General features: G+C 36.0%; 1 protein-coding gene across 1 annotated transcript in view; it reads left to right on the plus strand.

Moving 5' to 3' along the window:
- XIRP2 (xin actin binding repeat containing 2) overlaps window positions 1–24,238 on the plus strand; it is a 247,932-nt gene that overhangs the window by 58,737 nt on the left and 164,957 nt on the right. The window contains exon 2 of the mRNA XM_053698393.1: window positions 7,223–7,374. Within this exon, the coding sequence (XP_053554368.1) occupies window positions 7,321–7,374 (54 nt within the window). The 5' untranslated portion in view covers window positions 7,223–7,320. The remainder of the gene's footprint in view (window positions 1–7,222; window positions 7,375–24,238) is intronic.

Below are 24,238 nucleotides of genomic sequence, written 5' to 3' on the forward strand. Positions count from 1 at the left end.
CACTGTGGCTTGGTCACCCAACTCAGCTTAGAGTGGGAAGTAGCTTTAAATAAACCATTCAGCCTTTGAGCGCTATCTTGTCTGTTCTAGAAGCTGGTTGGTAGATACTCTGATTTGCTGATGTGCAAGGCCACTGAGGGTGTGCGATAAAAAGCCGAACCTACGCTATCATACGTGCAATAACCTATTCCCCCATAGAAGTCAATGGAGAAAAAAAGTGGAAAAAAACCTAACACCCTACTCATGCGCAAACCCGATTGTCATAAGCCCCTACTCTTATAACCCCTAAACCACCACATAGCCCACAGAAAAGACCATACTACTCTATTAACTCCTAAACTGCCAGTCCCCAACGCAAAATAACCCACTACATTATTAACCCCTAAACTGCCAACACTCCACCCCAAAGTAACCCACTACACTACTTTAAAAAGGTAAGATTAGATTTTAGTTTAGTTTAGTTTTTTAAAGCTAGTTATGTTTTTTTTTTTTGTAAAGGTAGAAATAGTCTATTTTAGGGGTTAATAGTGTAATGCTTTACTTTGCGGTGAGATGCTTACGGTTTAGGGTTTAATAGTGTAGTTCTTTACTTTGTGCTGGTTTAGGGTTTAATAGTGTAGTACTTTACTTTGCGGTGGAGGTGTGGTGGTTTAGGGGTTAATAGTGTAAAGAGGTAGTTTGCTATGTGAGTGGTTTAGTGGTTAAAAAGGTACTTTAGTGCAACTGTTTCCTCAGGACAAATTCTTTACGCAACCTATCAGTTTGAGCATTAAATGCAATTACATTTGAGCAATCGCATTTACTTTCAACTTTTAATACGAGCGCATATTACCACTCAACGCTACCCATTCAAAGTATGGGAAGCGTCAATTACCGCAAGTTCATACAAATGAATTTGTGATCATTTTAACAGCGCGCCACTTGTAATATGGATTTGAGAGTAAAGAACACTGCAATCACGTTTACGCTCCTTACGCTAACTATATCGCTCCCCACGTAATCTAGGCCAATGTCTATGAGGTCAAGTTATTAAACAGTAAAAAGAAAAGAGAAGAATGTGCTTGTTGGACTTTGCATCATTGGAAACACATTTTTTTTAACCAGTATGGAAACATTTTGTAGTAAAGTCACAAACAATGCCCTAATGACTCAAGTGCCCAAGAGCAAAAAATATTATACCAACCTTCTGCCATGTTTTACATATAATTACATGAAGTAATCAACCTGTTGTGTCTCCCAGCTCAGATTTTATATACTTTGTGACACCTACTTACATTTCTGTTGCTGTTTAAGGCAGCAGTAACATGTATTAATAGTAAGCATTCCATGGTTTAAATGAGCTAAAACTGCTCAGCAACTAGTGTGAAATTACTTCCATACCTCTGAACTCTAAGGGCTAGATTACAAGTGGCGCTGTATTTGTTTTCTTGCAACTGCGAAAACTTCACTAGAGTTAAAGTGACAGTCTACACCAACATTTTTCTTATTTAAAAAGATAGATAATCCCTTTATTACCCATTCCCTGTTTTTGCATAACCAACACAGTTATATTAATATACTTTTTACCTCTGTGATTAACTTGTATCTAAGCCTTTGCAGACAACCTCCTTATCTAAGTGCCTTTGACAGACATGCAGTGTAGTCAATCAGAGAAGACTCCCAAATAACTTCACGGGAGTGAGCACAATGTTATCTATATGACACATGTGAACTAGCACAGTCTAACTGTGAAAAACTTTCAAAATGCTCTGAGCTAGGAGGCGGTTTTCAACTGTTTAGAAATCAGTTTGAGCCTAGCTAGGTTTAGCTTTTCAAAAACACCACCAAGGGAACAAAGCAAATTTGATGATAAAATTAAATTGGAAAGTTGTTTAAAATTGCATGCCCTATCTGAATCATGAAAGTTTAGTTTTGACTAGACTGTCCCTTTAAGCTTTTTGCACTAGTTGGGTTTGTATAACAAGTTAAAAAAAAAAGTATTTTGCGCATGCGGGAACCCGAATAGGGCAAAAAACCTAACTTAAATTATAGCGTGTGCATGCATGTACCCCCATAGAAATCAATGGAGAAAAAAAAGTTCCAAACACGATTGCATTTTCGCATTCCCCATAGAAGTCAATGGGGAAAAAAATTGTTGAAAAAAAACCATCGCGCAAACAACACAGCGTATTCACATTAGCAATTGTCCAATATTTACAGTAAATACATAGTTAAAATCTTTATGAAATATAAATATTGCATAAATATGTTTTATCATGTTTTCATATACTTAATGGCAAAGGGCTCTAATGCACTTATATATATGTCTATATGTGTGTACATATATATTTATATGTGTGTAAATACATAGATATTTACATATAAATATGTTAATATATATGTAAACATATATATAGATATATATATATATATATATATATATATATATATATATATATATATAAATACTTTGGCGGCTTTTTTTTCTAACACCCAAGATCTCATAACTTTGAGCCCTTATAACTATTTGGTGCAATATTTTTTTTAAAATAAGTTTTATTATATGGTGCTATCATGAGTGTAACTGTACTTTGTAATGTACTTTTGAAGTCTTTTCTGTAACTTTTTAGTTTCAGAAAACAGTTAACCACAGCTCTGAGATCGCAGTAAGAATTGAAGCGCAAACGGTTTTGCGCAAGCGATATCATCTTTTTGCAAGAATTTTTAATTGCGCTGATATTACAAGTTGATCGAAATCGCAATTGCACTAGTGCAACTTGTAATATTTAGCTCAACTTGTAATATCAGCACAATTAAAAATGCTCGCAAATAGACAATATCGCTTGCGCAAAACCGTTTGCGCCTCACTTGTAATAATGTTCAGAGCATTTGTTTTAGAGTATGCAAACTGAAAAATCCAGAAAATTATAGGTAATAAAATAAAAACATGCTTGAAATTGTGTACACATTGAATAGTTGCTAATAACAATAACATATCAATATTGACTTGCTAATGTCAATTGGTTTCAATGTTGCCACAAAATGTGAACCAAGTCTTATGTCACCTATAATTTTGGGTTTATGTTTTCATTTTGCCTTGACATATAGGACCCCATTTATTAAGTTGTGGATGCAGCATCTTGGCCTCAGAGTTTCAGGCTCAGGCAATGCCGGAAGGACAGGTTCCCTAGCCTGGGAATCCATTTAGGCAAAATGTTGTAGTGTGGCAGGATACTCTAAGTACAATTTGTTTACCCTTGTGGAAATTATCATCTAAGTAAATATTCTAGTTAATACTGTGATCATATTCTCTTTTCTTACATAGACTGCCACTGATAATCATATTGCTACCCCAGTGAGATAAAACCTCATGCATTTACAACTTAATAAACGATAGAAGAAAATAAAAAAGAAGAAAGTGAACTAAAAATTAATGAAAATGTAAATGTCCAGAAAAGAAGTTATCACCACTGATTCTTATTGTTTTCTAAACATCATAATCAAGCTAGTGACAAAAGAAATGAAATAATCATTCACAATCCAACAACCAGAGTATTATGTCTATGTCAAGTCATATTACTGAGGGGAAATATATCCCCCAAAATGTATCTCTTTGAAAGAAATGATGACTTTTAAATGGAAGCTCTCTCTTGCCAAGAGGACCAGGTGTCTAGTGCCCATAAAAGTAACTAATATATGTTGTGTGCATAATTATTTGAAATGTTAATCATTTGTTCGGTGTACTGGCATATTCGTATGGTTAACAGCAACCAATATGTGCAATTATTTAATCACATAAGTTCTATCATTATATCTTTGTGTCTGTCTCTCTATCTATCTGTCTCTTTATTCATGATAGTTTATACACTACTAAAAATACTTAATGTAGCTTTATAATAGCTCCTTTAAAGAAAATGTATTTCATAATGCCATAAGGACATAACACTAGGATGGGATCCTAGCTAGGATATTACTATACTCAGACAAAATTATGTTACTAAAGGAAAACATTGTCTTGCTGTCCATATATCTCCCCCCTGTGAATTGTTCACAAGACTGTAATATATAAAAAAAAAAAAAGAATTCCACTATTGTTTAAGTATCTATGAAACGTGTTGGGAAAGATGAAGAGTTCAGTGAGATACCTGGAAAACAGCAATTTTGAAATAGTACTTATATCTTGTAAACTATCCCCTCTGATTTATACTGTTATTCATACTGATGTTAGGGAATCATAATAGTAAACCTACAGCTGAACTGTTTTTACCAATTATCTCTTTACATCACAATATTTTGCTGTCTGCTATTCCCTTTTGGCTTGAAAAGAATAATCAGGATAACAAAGTCTCAGCGACAAAGTTTATAGCAATCTTTTGAAAAGCACTATCCACAGTAAATTTTCTTGCTTACTTTGAAAATTAACTTAAAAACATATAGAAAGTTCTAGGATCAGTTTAAATCAGTCTAAAATGTATGACTTTATTAAAAAAAGAAACCCTAATTTTATAGTAAAAGTAACGTTACAAAGTAAAAACGATCAATTCCAGTATGAAATTCACATTGAGAATGTAAACATCTGCAATGGAAAACAAAGTACACAGGGAGAACCAGACATATGTTTAAACTTTAATATTATGCCTAATACAAATCAAAATAAGCTGTTTTCAGTGCACTGTACCTTAAATGTGTTGTTATTTTTGTATGCATTTTATTATTAGTGTTTTGATTATTTTGATTAAAGCTCAACGCTTTTTAATTTGCTAGCAACAACAGTGAGATCTGTAGAGAAAATATCATACAAGCCCATGGAACTCCCATGGTCAGCCCATTTTACAAGAAAACAAAACAATTACGCTTTGCATTTTGTATGAATTCATATTTGTTGTTTGCACATCCAGCGTAGTTAAATTACAATTTACACTGTGCATATTTAATATGATTTATTCCTGTGTAATTTACATACAAATTTTACATTTTTGATAACAAACGATTTTTGGTGAAAAGTTGGTTACTATTTTTGATGTACGTTAAAACACTTTTTCCCTGTGTATATTTGTATGAATGGTTGAATTATTCATTTTGTTTTTATTTTAAATTACGATTTTCATTGTGCATCTCCTTCTCATACAAAAATGCAGTAAACATCCCTTAGCGAGAGGATTAAAAGTAGCTTTATAGTATTCCACTAGGGACATAGAAGTACTGGCAAGTATTCTTAAAGAATTTCCCCATCCCAGAGAGCTTTATGGAATTGGGCCCTATATAACCAACAATATTAGAAAGGCTCCTCTCAGTAAAAAGAACACATTTAATATATTTTATAAAGAACACAAATTGAAGTACAAACCACAGTGTATTATGAGCTTACTTTAATGTTACTCCATTCTTCGATTCTTCGGTTTTCTATAAGGACTAATTTAAAAAAAAAAATGTTTGAAGATCTTACAGTGCCTAATAACCTCTAGGCCCTTGGATTATAAGTCAATTTATGCTTAATTATAGCTAAGTCATACTGTGGGGCAAAAAAAGTATTTAGTCAGCCACCAATTGTGCAAGTTCTCCCACTTAAGAAGATGAGAGAGGCCTGTAATTTTCATCATAGGTATACCTCAACTATGAGAGACAAAATGTGGAAACAAATCCAGACAATCACATTGTCTGATTTGGAAAGAATTTATTTGCATATTATGGTGGAAAATAAGTATTTGGTCACCTACAAACAAGCAAGATTTCTGGCTCTCACAGACCTGTATCTCCTTCTTTAAGAGACTCCTCTGTCCTCCACTCATTACCTGTATTAATGGCACCTGTTTGAACTTATCAGTATAAAAGACACCTGTCCACAACCTCAAACAGTCACACTCCAAACTGCACTATGGTGAAGACCAAAGAGCTGTCGAAGGACACCAGAAACAAAATTGTAGACCTATACCAGGCTGGGAAGACTGAATCTGCAATAGGCAAGCAGCTTGGTGTGAAGAAATCAACTGTGGGAGCAATAATTAGAAAATGGAGACATACAAGACCAGTGATAATCTCCCTCGATCTGGGGCTCCATGCAAGATCTCACCCGGTGGGGTCAAAATGATCACAAGAACGGTGAGCAAACATCCCAGAACCACACGGGGGGACCTAGTGAATGACCTGCAGAGAGTTGGGACCAACGTAACAAAGGCTACCATCAGTAAGACACTACGCCGCCAGGGACTCATATCCTGCAATGCCAGACGTGTCCCCCTGCTTAAGCCAGTACATGTCCGGGCCCGTCTGAAGTATGCTAGAGAGCATTTGGATGATCCAGAAGTGGATTGGGAGAATGTCATATGGTCAGATGAAACCAAAGTAGAACTGTTTGGTAGAAACACAACTCGTCGTGTTTGGAGGAGAAAGAATGCGGAGTTGCAACCAAAGAACACCATACCTGCTGTGAAGCATGGGGGTGGCAACATCAAGCTTTGGGGCTGTTTCTCTGCAAAGGGAACAGGATGACTGATCTGTGTACATGAAAGAATGAATGGGGCTATGTATCGTGAGATTTTGAGTGCAAACCTCCTTCCATCAGCAAGGGCATTGAAGATGAAACGTGGCTGGGTCTTTCAGCATGACAATGATCCCAAACACACTGCCCGGGCACGAAGGAGTGGCTTCGTAAGAAGCATTTCAAGGTCCTGGAGAGGCCTAGCCAGTCTCCAGATCTCAACCCCATAGAAAACCTTTGGCGGTAGTTGAAAGTCTGTGTTGCCAAGCGACAGCCCCAAAACATCACTGATCTGGAGGAGATCTGCATGCAGGAATGGGCCAACATACCAGCAACAGTGTGTGACAACCTTGTGAAGACTTACAGAAAACATTTGATCTCTGTCATTGCCAACAAAGGATATATAACAAAGTATTGAGATGAACTTTTGATATTGACCAAATACTTATTTTCCACCATAATTTGCAAATAAATTCTTTCCAAATCAGACAATGTGATTGTCTGGATTTGTTTCCACATTTTGTCTCTCATAGTTGAGGTATACCTATGATGAAAATTACAGGCCTCTCTCATCTTCTTAAGTGGGAGAACTTGCACAATTGGTGGCTGACTAAATACTTTTTTGCCCCACTGTACGTGTTTTATGGTTGAGAAAAATAAACCATAAACAAAAAAAAAGCAAATGTTTTTCCACATTTAAAAGAACTAAATAACTGTTTACACTATGATTTTATTAACTATGTTATATTTTTTTGTGTGCTTTAGGTCTTGCTAAGCGTAAAGGAAGACCATCAGAAGGAGACACCACCTGGAGTGGTAGTTTATCATTGGACTTTCAGGAATCCTTACCATTAAAAGAAAGAATGGCTCTGTATCAAGCTGCCACTTCAAATAAAAATCAGATTTCCTCAACAAATGTAAGCTGAAACATGGATGAAATAATGCAATAAATTGACTATTACACTAAACAAAGAGGGAACAGAAAAAATAATGTTTTTATTGGATTGTTATATTTTTAATGTCCCCATATTTAGATTCACAATATGTAAACATTCTTCTTATTTATCTACCATCACAGACACAAGCTCATGCATTTAAACAGACAGTATACACCAATTTTCATATAACTGCATGTAATAGTTACTACTATAAAGAATAATATGCACAGATACTAATCTAAAAATCCAGTATAAAACCATTTAAAAACTTACTTAGAAGCTTCCGGTTTAGCTCTGTTAAAAAGGTAGCTGGAACACCCACTGCAAGTGAGAAAAAGCAGACACTCCCCCCGTCCTCCATCCTCTGCATATGAAAAGACCCTTTACACAAACAGGAGCAAGCTGGAGTAGGTATACATCAGTATTCTCCTAAAACTTTGGGGCTTGGTTAGGAGTCTGAAAATCAGAGCAATGTTATATAAAAATAAGCAACACTATACTTTAAAAAAACAACTGTATGGGCTATATAAAAGGATCATCTAAAAAACGTTTATGCAAAGAAAAATCTAGTGTATAATGTCCCTTTAAAGTAATTTATATTGAAACATTGAGGCATATTTAAGAAATGTCTTGCAGACCTGATCCGACAGTGCGGATCAGGTCCGCAAGACATCACTGAATGCGGAGAGCAATACGCTCTCCGCATTTAACATTGCACCAGCAGCTCACAAGAGCTGCTGGTGCAACGCCGCCCCCTGCAGACTCACGGCTAAAGGGCCGCCAGCAGGGGGTGTCAATCAACCCAATCGTACTCGATCGGGTTGAATTGCGGCTATGTCTGTCCGCCTGCTCAGAGCAGGCGGACAGGGTTATGGAGCAGCACTCTTTAGACCGCTGCTTCATAACTGCTGTTTCTGGCGAGTCTGAAGACCCGCCAGAAACACGGGCCATCAAGCTCCTTTCGGAGCTTGATAGATAGGCCCCAAAGAATTAGCCTATTATTAACAATGAATAGATAAAATCAGAAAAAAAAAACATTTAACAACTTTAATTAGTCTGAAAACATATTTGGTTTTAATTTTGCAAGGTAATTCAACTCAAAGTTTAATTGTAGCAAATTCTATATCAAGAGTGTTTATCACAATTTAAATATGTAACACAATAAAAAAGAACTATTTTTGGATTTACAGTGACAAACTTTTAAATATATTTTTCCACAATACATTTTTTTAAATAGAAATGATTAAAGAGAAAAAAGAATATGTTTTAAGCTTTTATATTATATATTGTATTTATTTTTAAAATATTAATGTTAATGCTCTGTACCAATATGGATAACCTTATCATGTACAGCTCTGAAAACTGTACTCAGAATATTAATATACTGTTGCTATCACTTTACAATAAAAAAGGAAACAAAAAAGAACAATAAAAAAAAAAAGAATGAATTAATGAAAAAAACTCTGTAAACAATAATGCAGTAAAAGACTGGAAGAAATAGCAGTAAGCTTATTTAGCAATAATAAATGCAATGTAAAATGTATTTAATATATCTAACAAATTAGATAATATGAAGATTAAGGATAGAAAAGGTTGTTCTATATTACTGTTTTATACAACACTATCTGACTTTTTGTTTGCAAGCATCATTTTTAAATATCATTTCAATTCTCTGGCTGTACACTTTTCTATTGAACGCTCTAAATCCATTAGGAGTAGTGTAATCAACATAGAAATGAGATAGACAAGCCATGACTCACTCTGTTAAACCAATTATGATTAGTGCAAGCAACTAGACACAGTGCTATTGGCAACTTTATGGACAGAAGATAATAAAAATGGGTAATTTTCTTTCCTTAATGAGCAACTGAAATATAAAGAAATATGATTTTTTTTATGGTGGCAGGTGGAAAACTGATGGGATGTGATAATAAATTTATTTTACAGTTCATTCAAAGTGTACAAAATTATATGCAGTACATGTAAGAGATTTAATTTTGTTACTTGGCAGTATGCTCTGATTTCTTCCTTTTCAAGAAAGCAGTTACACTGAAGCTGTAAATGTTACCATATAAGTGATTACCTTCTCTACCAGTGGGAAAGCAATTTAAAAAATTATAATCTCTAATTTATATATGTATTAAAGCATTTTCATGTTGCACTGTTGACAGTATAGTTTATTCCAGTTTATTAGAAGGTTTTATTTATTCATATCTATTAGAAAACCTGGTCTGAATATTTTCTTTAAAACAATATATTAAAAAAATATGATTAAAATCAGTAATAAGGCAAGTCACCTAAGTACATTACCATACCCATATCAATATAAGTTCTCAGTAGCAACATGTGTTTTTACCCACCTTTTTACTTCAGAGGGATATTAGATTTATACTAGACCCAATATTTATGTTTGACACCCAGACCCCACATGTTTTAATGGTTTTATTGTTATTTATGGAAAGCATAGATAGTAGTTGTAACCTGCTACTCATTTTTAGTGCTAGGGAAAGTAATAGAAAATGATATTGGTAGGGATTTTTTGTGACTGATGGAGTCAATGCAATGGGACAACTGGGGCAGTTTGTTAAATCACTGCATTCAGACATATAATATAAATATTGATAAGAAAGTTGGTATTGACATCAGATTGTAATATGGGTATGGTAATTTACTTAGGTGACATATTACTATTGCTACTCACCCATTTTGTTTATATTTTTTTATATTTAGATTTTAAAATAATAGTTAAGTTTTAGTGAAGATACTTTAGAGTTACATCAAATTGTTTAAGATACCATTTTTTTCTTTTCTTTTTGTACTTTGGCATTTAGCACTCTACACCTATGTAAAATAAGTTAAAATAACAAAAAATAGCTGCATAGTGAATACTATATAATTACATGGTTACAAATATTGATGATTTAATCCATTTAATCATGTTTTTATTCCCCTTTCATAATTTGTTTCGTAAACTGAATATTGTCTTGTAAACTCCCCCAATTCTTTGCACGAAGATAAAAGATGGGAATTCCATTCCATTAGAATATTTTTTTTTTTAGAGATTTCTAAAACAATATCCTTGGCCATTTGAAAACCTGTTTTGGCCTCTTCACATTTTTTTACTGTTAAAAAGGACATACATCCGTTCTCTATCTTTTACTTTACTGTCCCTTTAAAGTTTTGCCCATGAAAAGATCTCATTTAGTTTTTCAGAATATATTTTTGCATGTGCTGTCTTCTAATGTGAGCAAATTCATCTCTTTTTTTCCCCATGGAAAATGATTTGGCTCATGCTCGGTTCAATAGAAAACAGATGCTCATTCTAGTTTAAAAAAAAACAAATTACACATTCCATAAGACACTAAACATACCCAACCAACTATAATACAAATAATATTCTATCAATATGGCAATTGAATGTTTGATTGAATCAAATATGTATTAATTCATTTATTATTAAAATATGCTGAATGGGTTAAATGCCTTTTGTTAACAAATTTTCTCAATAGCATACTATAAAAAACTGCATTGAAAGCATAAACATCACAGGAAGAAGTCTATAAGGAATATCCACTATAATTTCATAGATATGTGTTGACTGGTCTTATATACTGGTAGTGTCAGTTGTTGACGAAAGGTTGGGAGAAAACTTAGTACAAGCACATACCTGCCAAGCTAATAAATCTGTTCAAAACAAACTATTTGAGGTGGGCCATTGATAATAATGAGTTTTTAGATCTAGGATATTGGGTATGCTTGTATGACCTGCCATTGGAATGCAATTGTTCCACTGCAAAATGTCAAACCATAATGGGAAGCAAATCAAACTACAATCTTACTAGGGACATATTTTTGAAAAAGCAGTCTTTTTGATTATGTTAATGCAAATGGGAGAAATTATTTTGGTAGCAGGAATGACGGGTCTTGATACTGCACCATTGGTTCACTTAAAATTGTCTTAATAATAAAATGTCTATGTTAACGTATCAAGATTCAGTTTAATAAAGCCAATGTTCAATGATCAAGTGAAGGGTTTTGTTCATCTTGATTGTCTAAGCTTAAGCCTTTTAAATTTTTCTAAGTACTCAAGATCTTTGTAGTCAGTCAGAATGGTGAATTGTACTGAAAGCTCCCTCTTAAAGGAGTTAAAAAAAAATCCAGAAAAGGAGGCACAAGGATATAATTTTTCCTAGAACAACCTTTTGGCTAGATTACGAGTCTTGCGTTAGCCTTAAAAAGCAGCGTTGAGAGGTCCCAATGCTGCTTTTTAACGCCCGCTGGTATTACGAGTCTGGCAGGTACAGGTTTATCGCTCACTTTTTTTCCGCGACTTGAGCTTACCGCAAATCCTCTTACGTAAATTGCGTATCCTATATTTTCAATGTGACTTGCATAACGCCGGTATTACGAGTCTTGGAAGAAGTGAGCGGTAGACCCTCTCCTGTCAAGACTCCTACCGCATTTAAAAGTCAGTAGTTAAGAGTTTTGTGGGCTAATGCCATAACATAAAACTCTTAACTAAAGTGCTAAAAAGTACACTAACACCCATAAACTACCTATTAACCCCTAAACCAAGCCCCCCCCCCCCACATCGGAAACACTTAAATAAAGTTTTTAACCCTTAATCTGCCGACCGGACATCGCTGCCACTTTAATAAATATATTAACCCCTAAACTGCCGCACTCCCGCCTTGCAAACACTAGTTACATTTTATTAACCCCTAATCTGCCGTTCCTAACATAGCCGACACCTACCTACATTTATTAACCCGTAATCTGCAGCCCCCAATGTTGTCCCTTGAATTCCGATTGGCTGATAGGATTCTATCAGCCAATCGGAATTAAGGTAGGAACAATCCTATTGGCTGATGCAATAAGCCAATAGGATTGAAGTTCAATCCTATTGGCTGATCCTATCCACTTCGGCTGGCTTCAAGATGGACCCGCTCCGCTCCGGATGGATGAAGATAAAAGATGCCGCCTAGATGAAGACTTCTGCCCATCTGGAGGTCCTCTTCTGCTCGGATCGGATGAAGACTTCTGCCCCTCTGGAGGACCACTTGTGCCCGGCTTGGTGAAGACGTCTCACGGTAGGGTGATCTTCAAGGGGGTAGTGTTAGGTTTTATTAAGGGGGGATTGGGTGGGTTTAAGAGTAGGGTTGGGTTTGTGGGTGGTGGGTTTTAATGTTGGGGGGTATTGTATTTTTTTTACAGGTAAAAGAGCTGATTACTTTGGGGCAATGCCCCGCAAAAAGCCCTTTTAAGGGCTATTTGTAATTTAGTATAGGGTAGGGATTTTTATTATTTTGGGGGGCTTTTTTATTTTATTAGGGGGATTAGATTAGGTGTAATTAGTTTAAAATTCTTGTAATTATTTTATTTTTTCTGTAATTTAGTGGGGTTTTTTTCTTCATACTTTAGTTTATTTAATTTAATTGTAATTAATTGTAGGTTATTTAGTTAATTTATTTAATTATAGTGTAGTGTTAGGTGTAATTGTAACTTAGGTTAGGGTTTATTTTACAGGTAAATTTGTACTTATTTTAACTAGGTAGTTAAAATAAATACAAAGTTGCCTGTAAAATAAAAATAAATCCTAAACTAGCTACAAATGTAACTATTAGTTATATTGTAGCTAGCTTAGGGTTTATTTTATAGGTAAGTATTTAGTTTTAAATAGGAATTATTTATTTAATTGTAGTATTTTTATTTAGATTACTTTAAATTATATTTAATTAGGTGGGATTAGGGTTAGGGTTAGACTTAGATTTAGGGGTTAATAACTTTATTATAGTGGCGGCGATGTTGGCGGCGGCAGATTAGGTATTAATAAGTGTAGTTAGGTGGCGGCGACATTGGGGGTGGCAGAGTAGGGGTTAATAAATAAAAAGTAGGTGTCGGCGATGTTGGGGGCATCAGATTAGGGATTCATAGGGATAATGTAGGTGGCGTCGTCGTCCGGAGTGGTAGATTAGGGGTTAATAATTATTATGCAGGTGTCGGCAATGTCGGGGGCAGCAGATTAGGGGTTAATAAGTGTAAGATTAGGGGTGTTTAGAGTCGGGGTTCATGTTAGGGTGTTAGGTGTAGACATAACTTTTGTTTCCCCATAGGAATCAATGGGGCTGCGTTAGAAGCTGAACGCTGCTTTTTTGCAGGTGTTTGGGGTTTTTTCAGCCAATTCTGCGCCATTGATTCCTATGGGGAAATCGTGCACGAGCACGTTTTGCCAGCTCACCGCTACCATAAGCAACGCTGGTATTGAGGTGAGATGTGGAGCTAAATTTTGCTCTACGCTCATCTTTTTGCGACTAACGCCGGGTTTTAAAAAACCTGTAATACCAGCGTTGTTTTAAGTGAGCAGTGAAAAAAAATGCTCGTTAGCAACCGCAAAACTCGTAATCTCTGTGTTTGTTTGGTAAAAACGATTTTTGAAGAATTGAAATGTGCCAAAACAGGTGCTATAGAAAACATTATTTTAACGTTTTGAAAGACTACAATAGCATTAGGTGTGCTATAAGATGATTTTGCCACTTTTTAGTTATAGCATTTAGAGGTTTTACCACTTCTCAGATAAAGAGATGTGTACATTTGTGGAAATTAATTGATTTAAATTTAAAGTTGTATTTATTCCTATGAGCTACTTCCTCTAATTTAAGATTAATTACAATATCTGCTTTGTTTATAAATATTCTGTTCACATTCTTAAAAGTTAAATTTAATTATTTTACCATCAGAGCTGCCAATTTTTATATTCAGAAAATTATAGCTGTAACATTTCTCACACATTTTAATTTATACACAATGGGCCCCGTGTATTATTTGGAGGACTGGCATTGCTCCCAAATTAGGAACTTCATTGTCCACCTTTGCAGCATATGCACTATAGCACGAGGACTTACTTGTGCAATGCCACCCCCTGCTCTCCCACAACTTGTCAATCACCCCAAGGAGGTGGATAGTATAGCGGCGCAGTCCTCCTGCTGGGCTGTAAATCAATAGACTTCTTCTCCTTTGTATCCAAGCAACAATATCTCAAAAGAAGAAGAACCACAATACATGCACACAATGCAATACATCAAGGACTTTTACACAAATAAAATGCTAAACCGGTTTCGGTAATAACACACCTTTTTCAAGAGCAAAATCAAAATACAGAGTGAAAGGCTTTCACTCTGTATTTGAGCATTTCATTTGTGTAAAAGCTTTTAATATTTTATTAAACTGAAATGGTTTGTGATATGAGGATTCTGGTGCTTTGAATAAAATTTGAATTTATCTTCATATTCCTGTGAGTACATTCCTTTTAGTGCATACTAGGAGTCCTTGATGCATTGCACACTTGTGGTTCTTCTTTGAGGTATTGTGGTTTGGATACCAAGGAGAATTCAATTGATTTACAGCCCAGCAGGAGGACTGTGCCACCATACTATCCACTACAATTTGACGTGGTTTTTGGAGACAATGCGGCTGACTGTGCCTTCCTAGAAGGGAAGTTAAATTTTATTTTGTTTTCTTTTTCTGTATCTTTATATTGTTGTTTTTAAATCACCCCAAGTGAGCCTGCCCCACAAGGGCTTCAAATCAGTATTCACTGCTCTGCTTATTACATGGAGCCCACAGTCTTTTTGCCAACTGGGTGTGACATTTATCAGACTGTGTGTCCTAATAGTGTTAGCTTCCTCTGTCCAAATGCCAACACAAAAGCCAGCAATACTGCAGCAAGTCCTATTGTGTCATCCTGCCAATCTCTATATTTAATACAACACTTTAATGCTGAATTTATTGTGTGAGGCCTACACCTTTCTGTGACAATGTTGATGTGTACCACTATGTTCTGAATTCCTCTGCTGCCATGGGAGCCTCTCTTCCCATTAGTACTACTGCTGTTTCTTCTCCAATTTGTGGCAATTGCTGTGAATTTGTTGAAAACATTTCCACCATATCCAGCTATGGTTCTGCTTACCTGCATGTCTTGCTACTCTGGGTGCCTATGTGCCCAATTTGTATTAACATATATCAATTGTCTTTAACATATGCATTGAGCATGCACACAAACTTTTACAATGAAAAAGGAATGTGAACAGTCAGGAAATTGTACTTAAAAAAGGCAACATTTTTTTTTAACAGGTAGGTATATAATGTATTAAATGATTGCAATGCTGCAGTCAAATTACCCCCCAATCAAGGCAAAGTGGTGACACAAATATAGTTGAAAAGTTTTTTTAAAAAAATGGGTTATTACCAAGGTAATAGGTTGGAATTTTAAAAAAAAAAACTTCCATGGTTGATTGGATTGGGCCCTGATGTTTTCACATAGATATTTTGGCAGATTAAAATGTGTCCCATACAGGTGGAGCCAACAGCCGAGGTGATCAGACGTGTGTCTCCTGAGCTCCTAGGCCACGTCTATATAAAATACCTATTTACAGAAACAGAATAAGTTAAATTCATAAGTGGATATCTACCGACTGATCTACAATGGAAGGATACCCTGTCTGAGTCAACTTTTGCTACTAACTACGTGCTTAGTAACCCCTATTGGGGGAAGCAGCTATACCGCGAGTGGCGAGATACTTGGGCCTACCTCCTATGCTACTAGCCTAAGCTTACACAGACCTGAGCCTGAAACTGCTTTCAAAATGAAGGAAATACAGGAGTCACTTTATGCCCTTTTACAAGGTCTGGATCGGCAGCTCACAAGCTGCTTTATCGATGTTGCCGATACACTAAGGTCTCAAATCTAACTTGCTGGTGAGAAGACCAGAGACATATGGCAAAATCTTTCCATGGAAGACCCCATGGTGACACAAAGCCACTTACCACCATGTCACATCGGTAATGGCGATCTAGACAATCCATCGCAAGACCGATATGGACTGCTGAGGGCTGATCATACAACAGCCGTGATGAGTGCTGCTGAGACAACGGAACAGTTCTCACAGAGGGTGGAGCTGTGGCAGCCATTGAATCCCATGCTGCTCCTTACAACAACAGAGATGCCTCACTCCCTCTCGGATCTTAACAGCAAAGAGGTGTTTGCTTACTCTGATGGTGACCTGCAACTTAATCTACTGTTGCTTACACAAACTTGCGTTTGGCGGTCTGACTTTTCTTTTTCTGATGTAGATATTGCTGCCTTCTGCCTCACAGCGAGAATATTAATCCTCCCACCCGAAGCCCTATTGTCAAACATCAAGGTGGATGTCTTGCCTCTCTCAGCATGGGGTACAATTTGTGTCTTCAGGGGTGACTCTCTGGCTTCTATGACTATATTAGGGGTATCACCTAAGCTAGGCATCGGGTGAGATGTAGTAACGCCTCAGGCTGCAAACGTGGACTGCTGCTACTGTTCTGGCACATTTTTATTTTTTGTTTTATTTTCTCTTCATTATGGCTACCTATGGTTAATAACAGACTCCAACACACATGAACAGTTCGCACCGGACTATTTCCTAAGTTACAATACTTAAGAGCATCTCATTTTGATATAGTTTAAAATGGTCTATCTCCCTCCAAACTGTAAATATGTATAGCTCTGTTGCCATCAATGGAGGTGTAGATACTGTGGTTTTATGTTTATATTGTTTTTTGCTTCCATAGACCTTCATTTTATTTTACTTTATTATAGGACCTAAGAGGGGTAATCAGTGCTCCTTATAACAAATCATATTTCCTATCAAGTTTCATAACTATAAAAAAGGACATGTAAATTACATTTACCTAAAATATAACCATGCATTACTATGGAAAGTATCCTTGTGTTAAAGGTGGCATTATACTGCATATTTGGCTAACTATTTTAATCCCAAGCTAAGATAGTTTTGAAGGCTTTAGACTGAGAGATCATGAGTTTAGGAGAAGTCATAGATGAGAACCTGTGGGGCATCATTATTCTCATTGTATGTATGGCTGACTTAAGGTGGATATATATAGTTTGCATGTTATCCACAGTTCATCACTAGTATTGTAGCTGATAGCGATCTTGCTATTATATGTACTTATATTTCAGATGCCACACTAGCTTGTAAGAGATTCTGGCTTCCTTCTCTCAGTCGGCGAGGGTTGTTTAGATGTTACCCCATAGCAGCTTCTCTGTTCCCCACCTTAGATAATCGTAAATTTGTGAAAAGTACCTTAGTTATTAAAGGCATGTGGAACCTAAGTATAGAACAGGTACAATCTTGTTAGATAGCAATGAATACCATGTCATATTTTAATAATAACATTTAGTTGAGTATTCAGGAGTCTGGGACTTACGATGAAAAGGAACTCTCTCTCCATTTTTGCTGTCATTATAGTTGGTTTTCAATTTTACATTAGCTTGTTGATCAGATGAGGTAAATGCTTATTCAGTGTTCAGTCAGAGATGACAGGAACAGTTGTAATACATTTTATAAGTTGTATAACTGCTATACAAGTCCCATATATTTGGTACAATAGCAGCACAGTTGCTCTGTATATATGCACGTGTCTGCATGTCTGATAGTCACTATGCATTCCTGTGTATCTCCTTTCTTAGTGTAGCCTGAGAGCTGCATATTAGATTCAGATGTGCACCATTTATGCTTTTACCTGTAAGTATGCAAGGCCAATGTCTATAATCATTCTCCACTAAATTGTCAGCGCTGTTATATATTTTGAGCTCCCACGCTAGATAAGAGACCTATCTATTTCCCATGGAAGTTTGCATGTTGTCATCAAATATATGCACTACATCTTACACTATAACAATGGGGCTGTATGATGGCCCGTCCGGCTCCCTCAAGGTCAGCTAGGCAGAGATTCTTCTAGGATTTAGATATTTTGAAGTGCATTAGACCCTCCTATCATACCCAGATTTAACTTGCTGCACATTCTGGCAACATACACTTCTGTAGCTACACATTTTTAGCCAGACTTAACGTTTATTAGGACCTCCCTTCGATGAGCTTAATACAGAGAGACTAACATTGAGAGGCACCCACTTCTATACGTTGTCTGATCAAATATTAGGTGAAACACGCCATGCCCCATAATCACAGTAGCCCTAGTTTTTTTATCCTGGTTGTTTGTTAGGACCTATGTGTTGGAATTAAGCACCACTCCTATATTCTACTTACTAGACCTGCTCTTCATGGGACATAAGATAGGTCAGAATGTGGGTTATATAAATATTTTTGCTACCTTATTGGGGTTCTCTATATATGCTGAAGCCTTCGGCTCTGCATACAGGCATATCTTTAGGATTTTTACTACACTCTACAGGCATCTCTTTTGAGATTTTTGCTACTCTGGTCTGGCTATCTCATTTGACAATATTTTCCCTACTGCTGGTTTACAAACATATATTATATCTATATTTAGCTTTCCATTTAGCTCATGTTGATGATACTAGTTATATTGTGACAAAGTTAGATATCTGCATGTACATATTTTCTGCTGTCATAACAATGATTTCTTTCTCTCTAGCTATGAGATGTGAGTATTGCTACTCATATATATGTTTATTACTTGTCTACCTATTCCAACGGCCTGAGTATAACATACTATTTACTATATATATTGATTGGTCTTAGTTGAAACTATTAAAAATCCAGTATATATCCCTAGTCTTATATCAACGAGCATGTCAACTCCAAACTTCCCCATGGGGCATTATCACTTATGTGTCCTTAAATTTTAAGCATACCAATCCCATGGGACTCACCGATATTTTGTCTTATATCTGCCCCCCAGACAATAAGATTCTATATCTCACCATTGTTCACAAGTGGTACTTCTATCTGGCTCCGCCCTCCATCTTCCCCCCCATTTAATAAGCAGCGCTCGCCCGCTGAAATCCCCCCCCCCATATAATATTTGTACTATATGCTACCCTTAGGCCCTACAGAGGCCACAGATCTGACTATCATATGTTATTCCATTCCCTTATAGCTAACGGGCCCATGAGAGGCCTTCTAACTAGTCAGCCAGTCTTGCTAATATATCCATAAAAACTTGAGGTTCAAGAAGCTAAGTTGCTGTCAGACATTGTTGTACTTTTGCTGTTTTTGATTCTTATTACCTATATATGTTCGGCAATGTTTATCGACAAATTATTTAAGTGCATTAATTGTTGCATACTTATCATTGTATGATGTTTTCTCACTGCATAACCTCAATAAAAAAATTATTTAAAAAAAAAAAAAATGTGTTCCATACAAGATTGAAATTAAATTTCCTTAACATGGAAAATTCAGATAGGATAATGTGTGTTTTGTTCAAAATTGATTCTAGGGTATTTTCAAGGTCAAACATGTCTTTTATGCTTATTCTTGATCACTTCTGTTCCACAATCCACATGAGAGTTAATTTATTTTCCAGGTACCAAACTCTTTTGGCTATAAACAGCATATTTTGGCGGGAGTTTTTTTGTTTTTGTTTTTATTCTCAATCAAAATTATGTATTCTTTCTCTTACTAGGTAATCTAATGGTTTGTTAGCACGAGTCCCTCCAACAAGTGATGTTAAAAATGTTAGAATAATGACATATTTAATTAATATGAAGGTCCCTTCCACAGGCAAAAAGCAAATATCATTTTCATAGTCACTATGAATAGAGTACATAAAATAGGTGTCATTTGTGCAGCTTCTAGTTCTCTCCCCTCCATCAAATGAATTAATGTACAAGAAACTGGAACTGTCATGGTCACATTTCTTCCAAGAATAACTTCATCCAAGAATGCGTTCAATACAGATATAACTCACCATGTGATCAGTATTAGCATCTATTTATCTGTCTATTTTGTAAGACTAGATGTTAAGCTTTAATGCTAAGGAACCAGCACCGCAAATAGCAAAGAGAAAAATAAGTATTACGCCGGCAAACTGGATGCAACAACAAAAACATTTTGCATTATTGATATAAAAAAAAAAAATCAGCAGAGGAATTAAACAGCTTTGTGATATTCATTTTTAAAATTATATCCGGCTCATGCATTCAGGAACAAACAACAGCAAATTGCCACCCAGGAACAGCCAATTTCTTGCCCAATTGTGCTTTTGCTGTGAAGAACTGTCCTGAAGTAGATCAGTCTGATCTCGCTTATACAATATATATATATATTTATTTGTGTTTATGTGTATATATATATATATATATATTTATATATATATATATATATATATATATATATGTGTGTGTGTGTGTGTATATATACAGAATTATTCAACCCCCATTGCAAATCAGGTTTGTTGATAAAATTTACTTCAATTTACTTCAATTTACTTCAATTTACTTCAAGTTGTTTCCCCAAATTCAACTGAAAATGCAACTTTTAATTAATCCTGCAGTCTCAAAATTATTCAACCCCTTATTAGAATCACAACAGCACAAACATGCAAAACAGGTGTTGTCTCAAGCACAATTGATGCAACTAATCAAGGTCTACATTAGTTTTACCAAATGTGCTTGAGCTAGAACACATGAAATATCTGAAGTGGCTAGGGGTTTGTTGAGTGTCACGTTTGACTGCATGTTAGAAATATGGCTAAGTCAAAAGAATGGTCCAAAAAGTTAAGAGAAGAGATCATTGCCCTTCACAAACAAGGAACAGGACACAAAAAGATAGCGAAGCATTGAATGTTCCTAGTGACACCATTGGAAGCATAGTTTGCAAGTTCAAAGTTAAAGGAACAGTGGTTACACTACCTGGATGACGCAGAAAAAAGATGCTATCAACAGCTGCAACCAGATTTCTGAGAAGGCAGGTTGAGAAAAACCCTTGAGTGACTGTAAAAGACCTGCAACAAGACTTGATGGAAACAGGCAATGAGGTTTCAGTTTACACAGTAAGGCGCGTACTAAACACAGAAGGTTTCCATGCTAGGACTCCAAGACATACACCACTACTGACCCAAAAGCACAAGAAAAGTCAGCTCTAATATGCTCAAAATCATATAAATATGCCACAGACGTTTGGGGATTCTATTCTGTGGAGCGAAGAAACAAAACTGGAACTTTTTGGCCTGATGGATCAGTGGTATGTCTTGAGGAAAAAAGAATGAAGAATACACTGAAAAGAACACTCTGCCTAGCGTGGTGGTGACTTGATGATGCTCTGGGGTTGCTTTGCATCCTCTGGCAATGGAAACCTGCAGTTTGTAGAAGGTAAGATGGATTTATTAAAGTATTATTATTATAATCAGGTATTTGTAGAGCGCCAACAGATTTTCCAGCGCTAGTATCAGGAAATCCTATGAGAAAACGTCATGCCGTCTGTGAGAAAGCTGAAGCTTGGGCATCATTGGACCTTCCAACAGCACAATGATCCCAAGCATACCTCAAGTTCCACCAAGGCTTGGTTGCAGAAGTCCTGGAAGATTCTACAGTGGCCATCACAGTTACCTGACTTGAACTCCATAGAAAATCTCTAGTGGGATTTGAACAAGGCAGTTGCAGCATGCAAACCTAAAAGAATTACTGAACTGGAGGTCGCTGCTCATGAGGAATGGGCTAAAAATCTTCAGGGACACTGCCAGAAGCTGGTGTTTGGTTATGCATCTCATTTACAGCAGGTAATAACAGCAAAAGGGTGCTCTACTAAGTACTAAATATGCTTGCCATGAAGGGGTTGAATAATTTTGAGACTGCAGAATTCATTAAAAGTTTCATTTTTAGTTGAATTTGGGGAAACCACTTGAAGCATTCATTGTGTTGAGCTATTTCAATTGCTTTTGTTTGATTTGTTCATTACAAACACCTGAAAGTCTGTGTGTGTGTGTGTGTGTGTGTGTGTGTGTGTGTGTGTATAGGGCTAAATTACAAGTGGGGTTCAATCAGTCTTGTCGCTAATAGTAAGAAAATAAAACATCATTTGATATTATAAGTTGATGGTTAAAAAATGTAGCCAGCGCATCTTAACTAAGCTTTTTAATGGTGCCTTTATTGAGCTTGTATTACAAGTGGTAAATAAAGTGTTCATTTCAAAATACCACTGAAAAATGTTGCGCTTTTTTAAATCTAAAGTAAACCATTGTTATTAATAGTATAGCACCAAACTACATAAAGAATTCCACTACTTGCTCACAATTGGCTTAGAGCACTTGAGCAATATCTTACATGAATTTATCTGCTTGCCTCTTAGAAACATATTATATGATGGATTTAGTGCACCTACGCAGCCATGAAGATTTTTTACTCAAGCAATTAAAGATAACTTTGGACTAAAAAATGAAGCACTTTTATTGTGCTCAAGCAATTAAGTTAACATACAATAGAGCTAATATTTTTGCTCTCCATTTCTAGTCTAGGCCATAATATCCATTGGCAGGGAAACACTCTCCCTTAAAAGGAAGTAAAAGTAAGTAAGGGACTGAAAAGTAAGTAAGGGAGTGTCACTCCTCTCAGTTTTTTATGAGTTGCTAATGAAAGGTATTACGCACGCACAAACACACACATATTTATAAATATTAATGTATGTTTGTGTGTATCTATATATCTGTATAGATTCTCCAAAAATAAAAGCATTGACTGTTTAGAATTCTTCAAAACTATGATTTATTTTGTACAAAAAAAAAACAAACTTTGAAGAGGCGATCTATAGAGTCACTGTACTTCTGCCTCTACCTAGCTTTCTTTGCATGAAATATTTTTTTTTTAAAAACTGAATAACTCTATAGAATAAATACTTCATGGGCAGAGTTTCTTAAACAAGGCGTCTTTATGAACACATTGCTTTCTTTGAGATGCAAACCACATTGGATCAAAATGCTATGTAGAAATGTAGATGATTCCTCAGCATGACATACTGATAATTGATGTATATGAGCGGCAAAAATTAATATGTTTGAGGTGTCAGTCTAGCTGCCTATTTCTTTCCCCAAAGTTATTTCTTTCCATACGTAATCACATGGTAATACCATTTTAATAGGTAAATTTAGAATGTTGTTTATTGATTAGTGAAGGCCGCAGATGTCAAAATATCATATTTTTATAAATCCTAGTCAAAAGCAGACTCATTTAAAATATGAGTATCATTTTGTGATTTTTTTTTAAGTTCACATACAGTCATATACCTGCACACGCACACATATACATGCACTAGCGCACACACACACACACTCGAACACACAGACGCAGTCATATTACAGCACAAGCACACATATGCATGCACTAGTGCGCACACACACACACATACACACTCGAACACACACACACAGCCATATTACAGCACAAGCACATATATGCATGCACTAGCGCGCACACACACACACACATACACACTCAAACACACACACGCAGCCATATTACAGCACAAGCACGTATATGCATGCACTAGCCCGCACACACACATACACACTCGAACACACACACGCAGCCATATTACAGCACAAGCACATATATGCATGCACTAGCGCGCACACACACACACATACACACTCAAACACACACACACAGTCATATTACAGCACAAGCACGTATATGCATGCACTAGCGTGCACACACACACACACATACATACTCAAACACACACACGCAGCCATATTACAGTACAAGCATGTATATGCATGTACTAAAATGCATGCACACACACACTCACACTCACACTAAATGTGATCATATACATGCACACAAACATGCATGCACTAACACACAGAGAAACACATAGACACTCAGTTTAAGTCACAAAGAATGCTTACATGTGCATTTCAGTTTTAAAATAGAAGCATTTATGCTTCTTGTAAAAGCTAAAGCTGTTTCAAGACTGTATTTAAGTATGTTCTGTGCTCTAACATTTTAAGCAAAGCATTTGCTCAGAGAAGCTAAGGTGCTTGTATCATCCGGTATTGAGCAGAGGCAGTATTTAAAATGCTGGTACAT

The sequence above is a fragment of the Bombina bombina genome, chromosome 1 (assembly GCF_027579735.1).
Source record: "Bombina bombina isolate aBomBom1 chromosome 1, aBomBom1.pri, whole genome shotgun sequence".
Classification (NCBI taxonomy): Eukaryota; Metazoa; Chordata; class Amphibia; order Anura; family Bombinatoridae; genus Bombina; species Bombina bombina.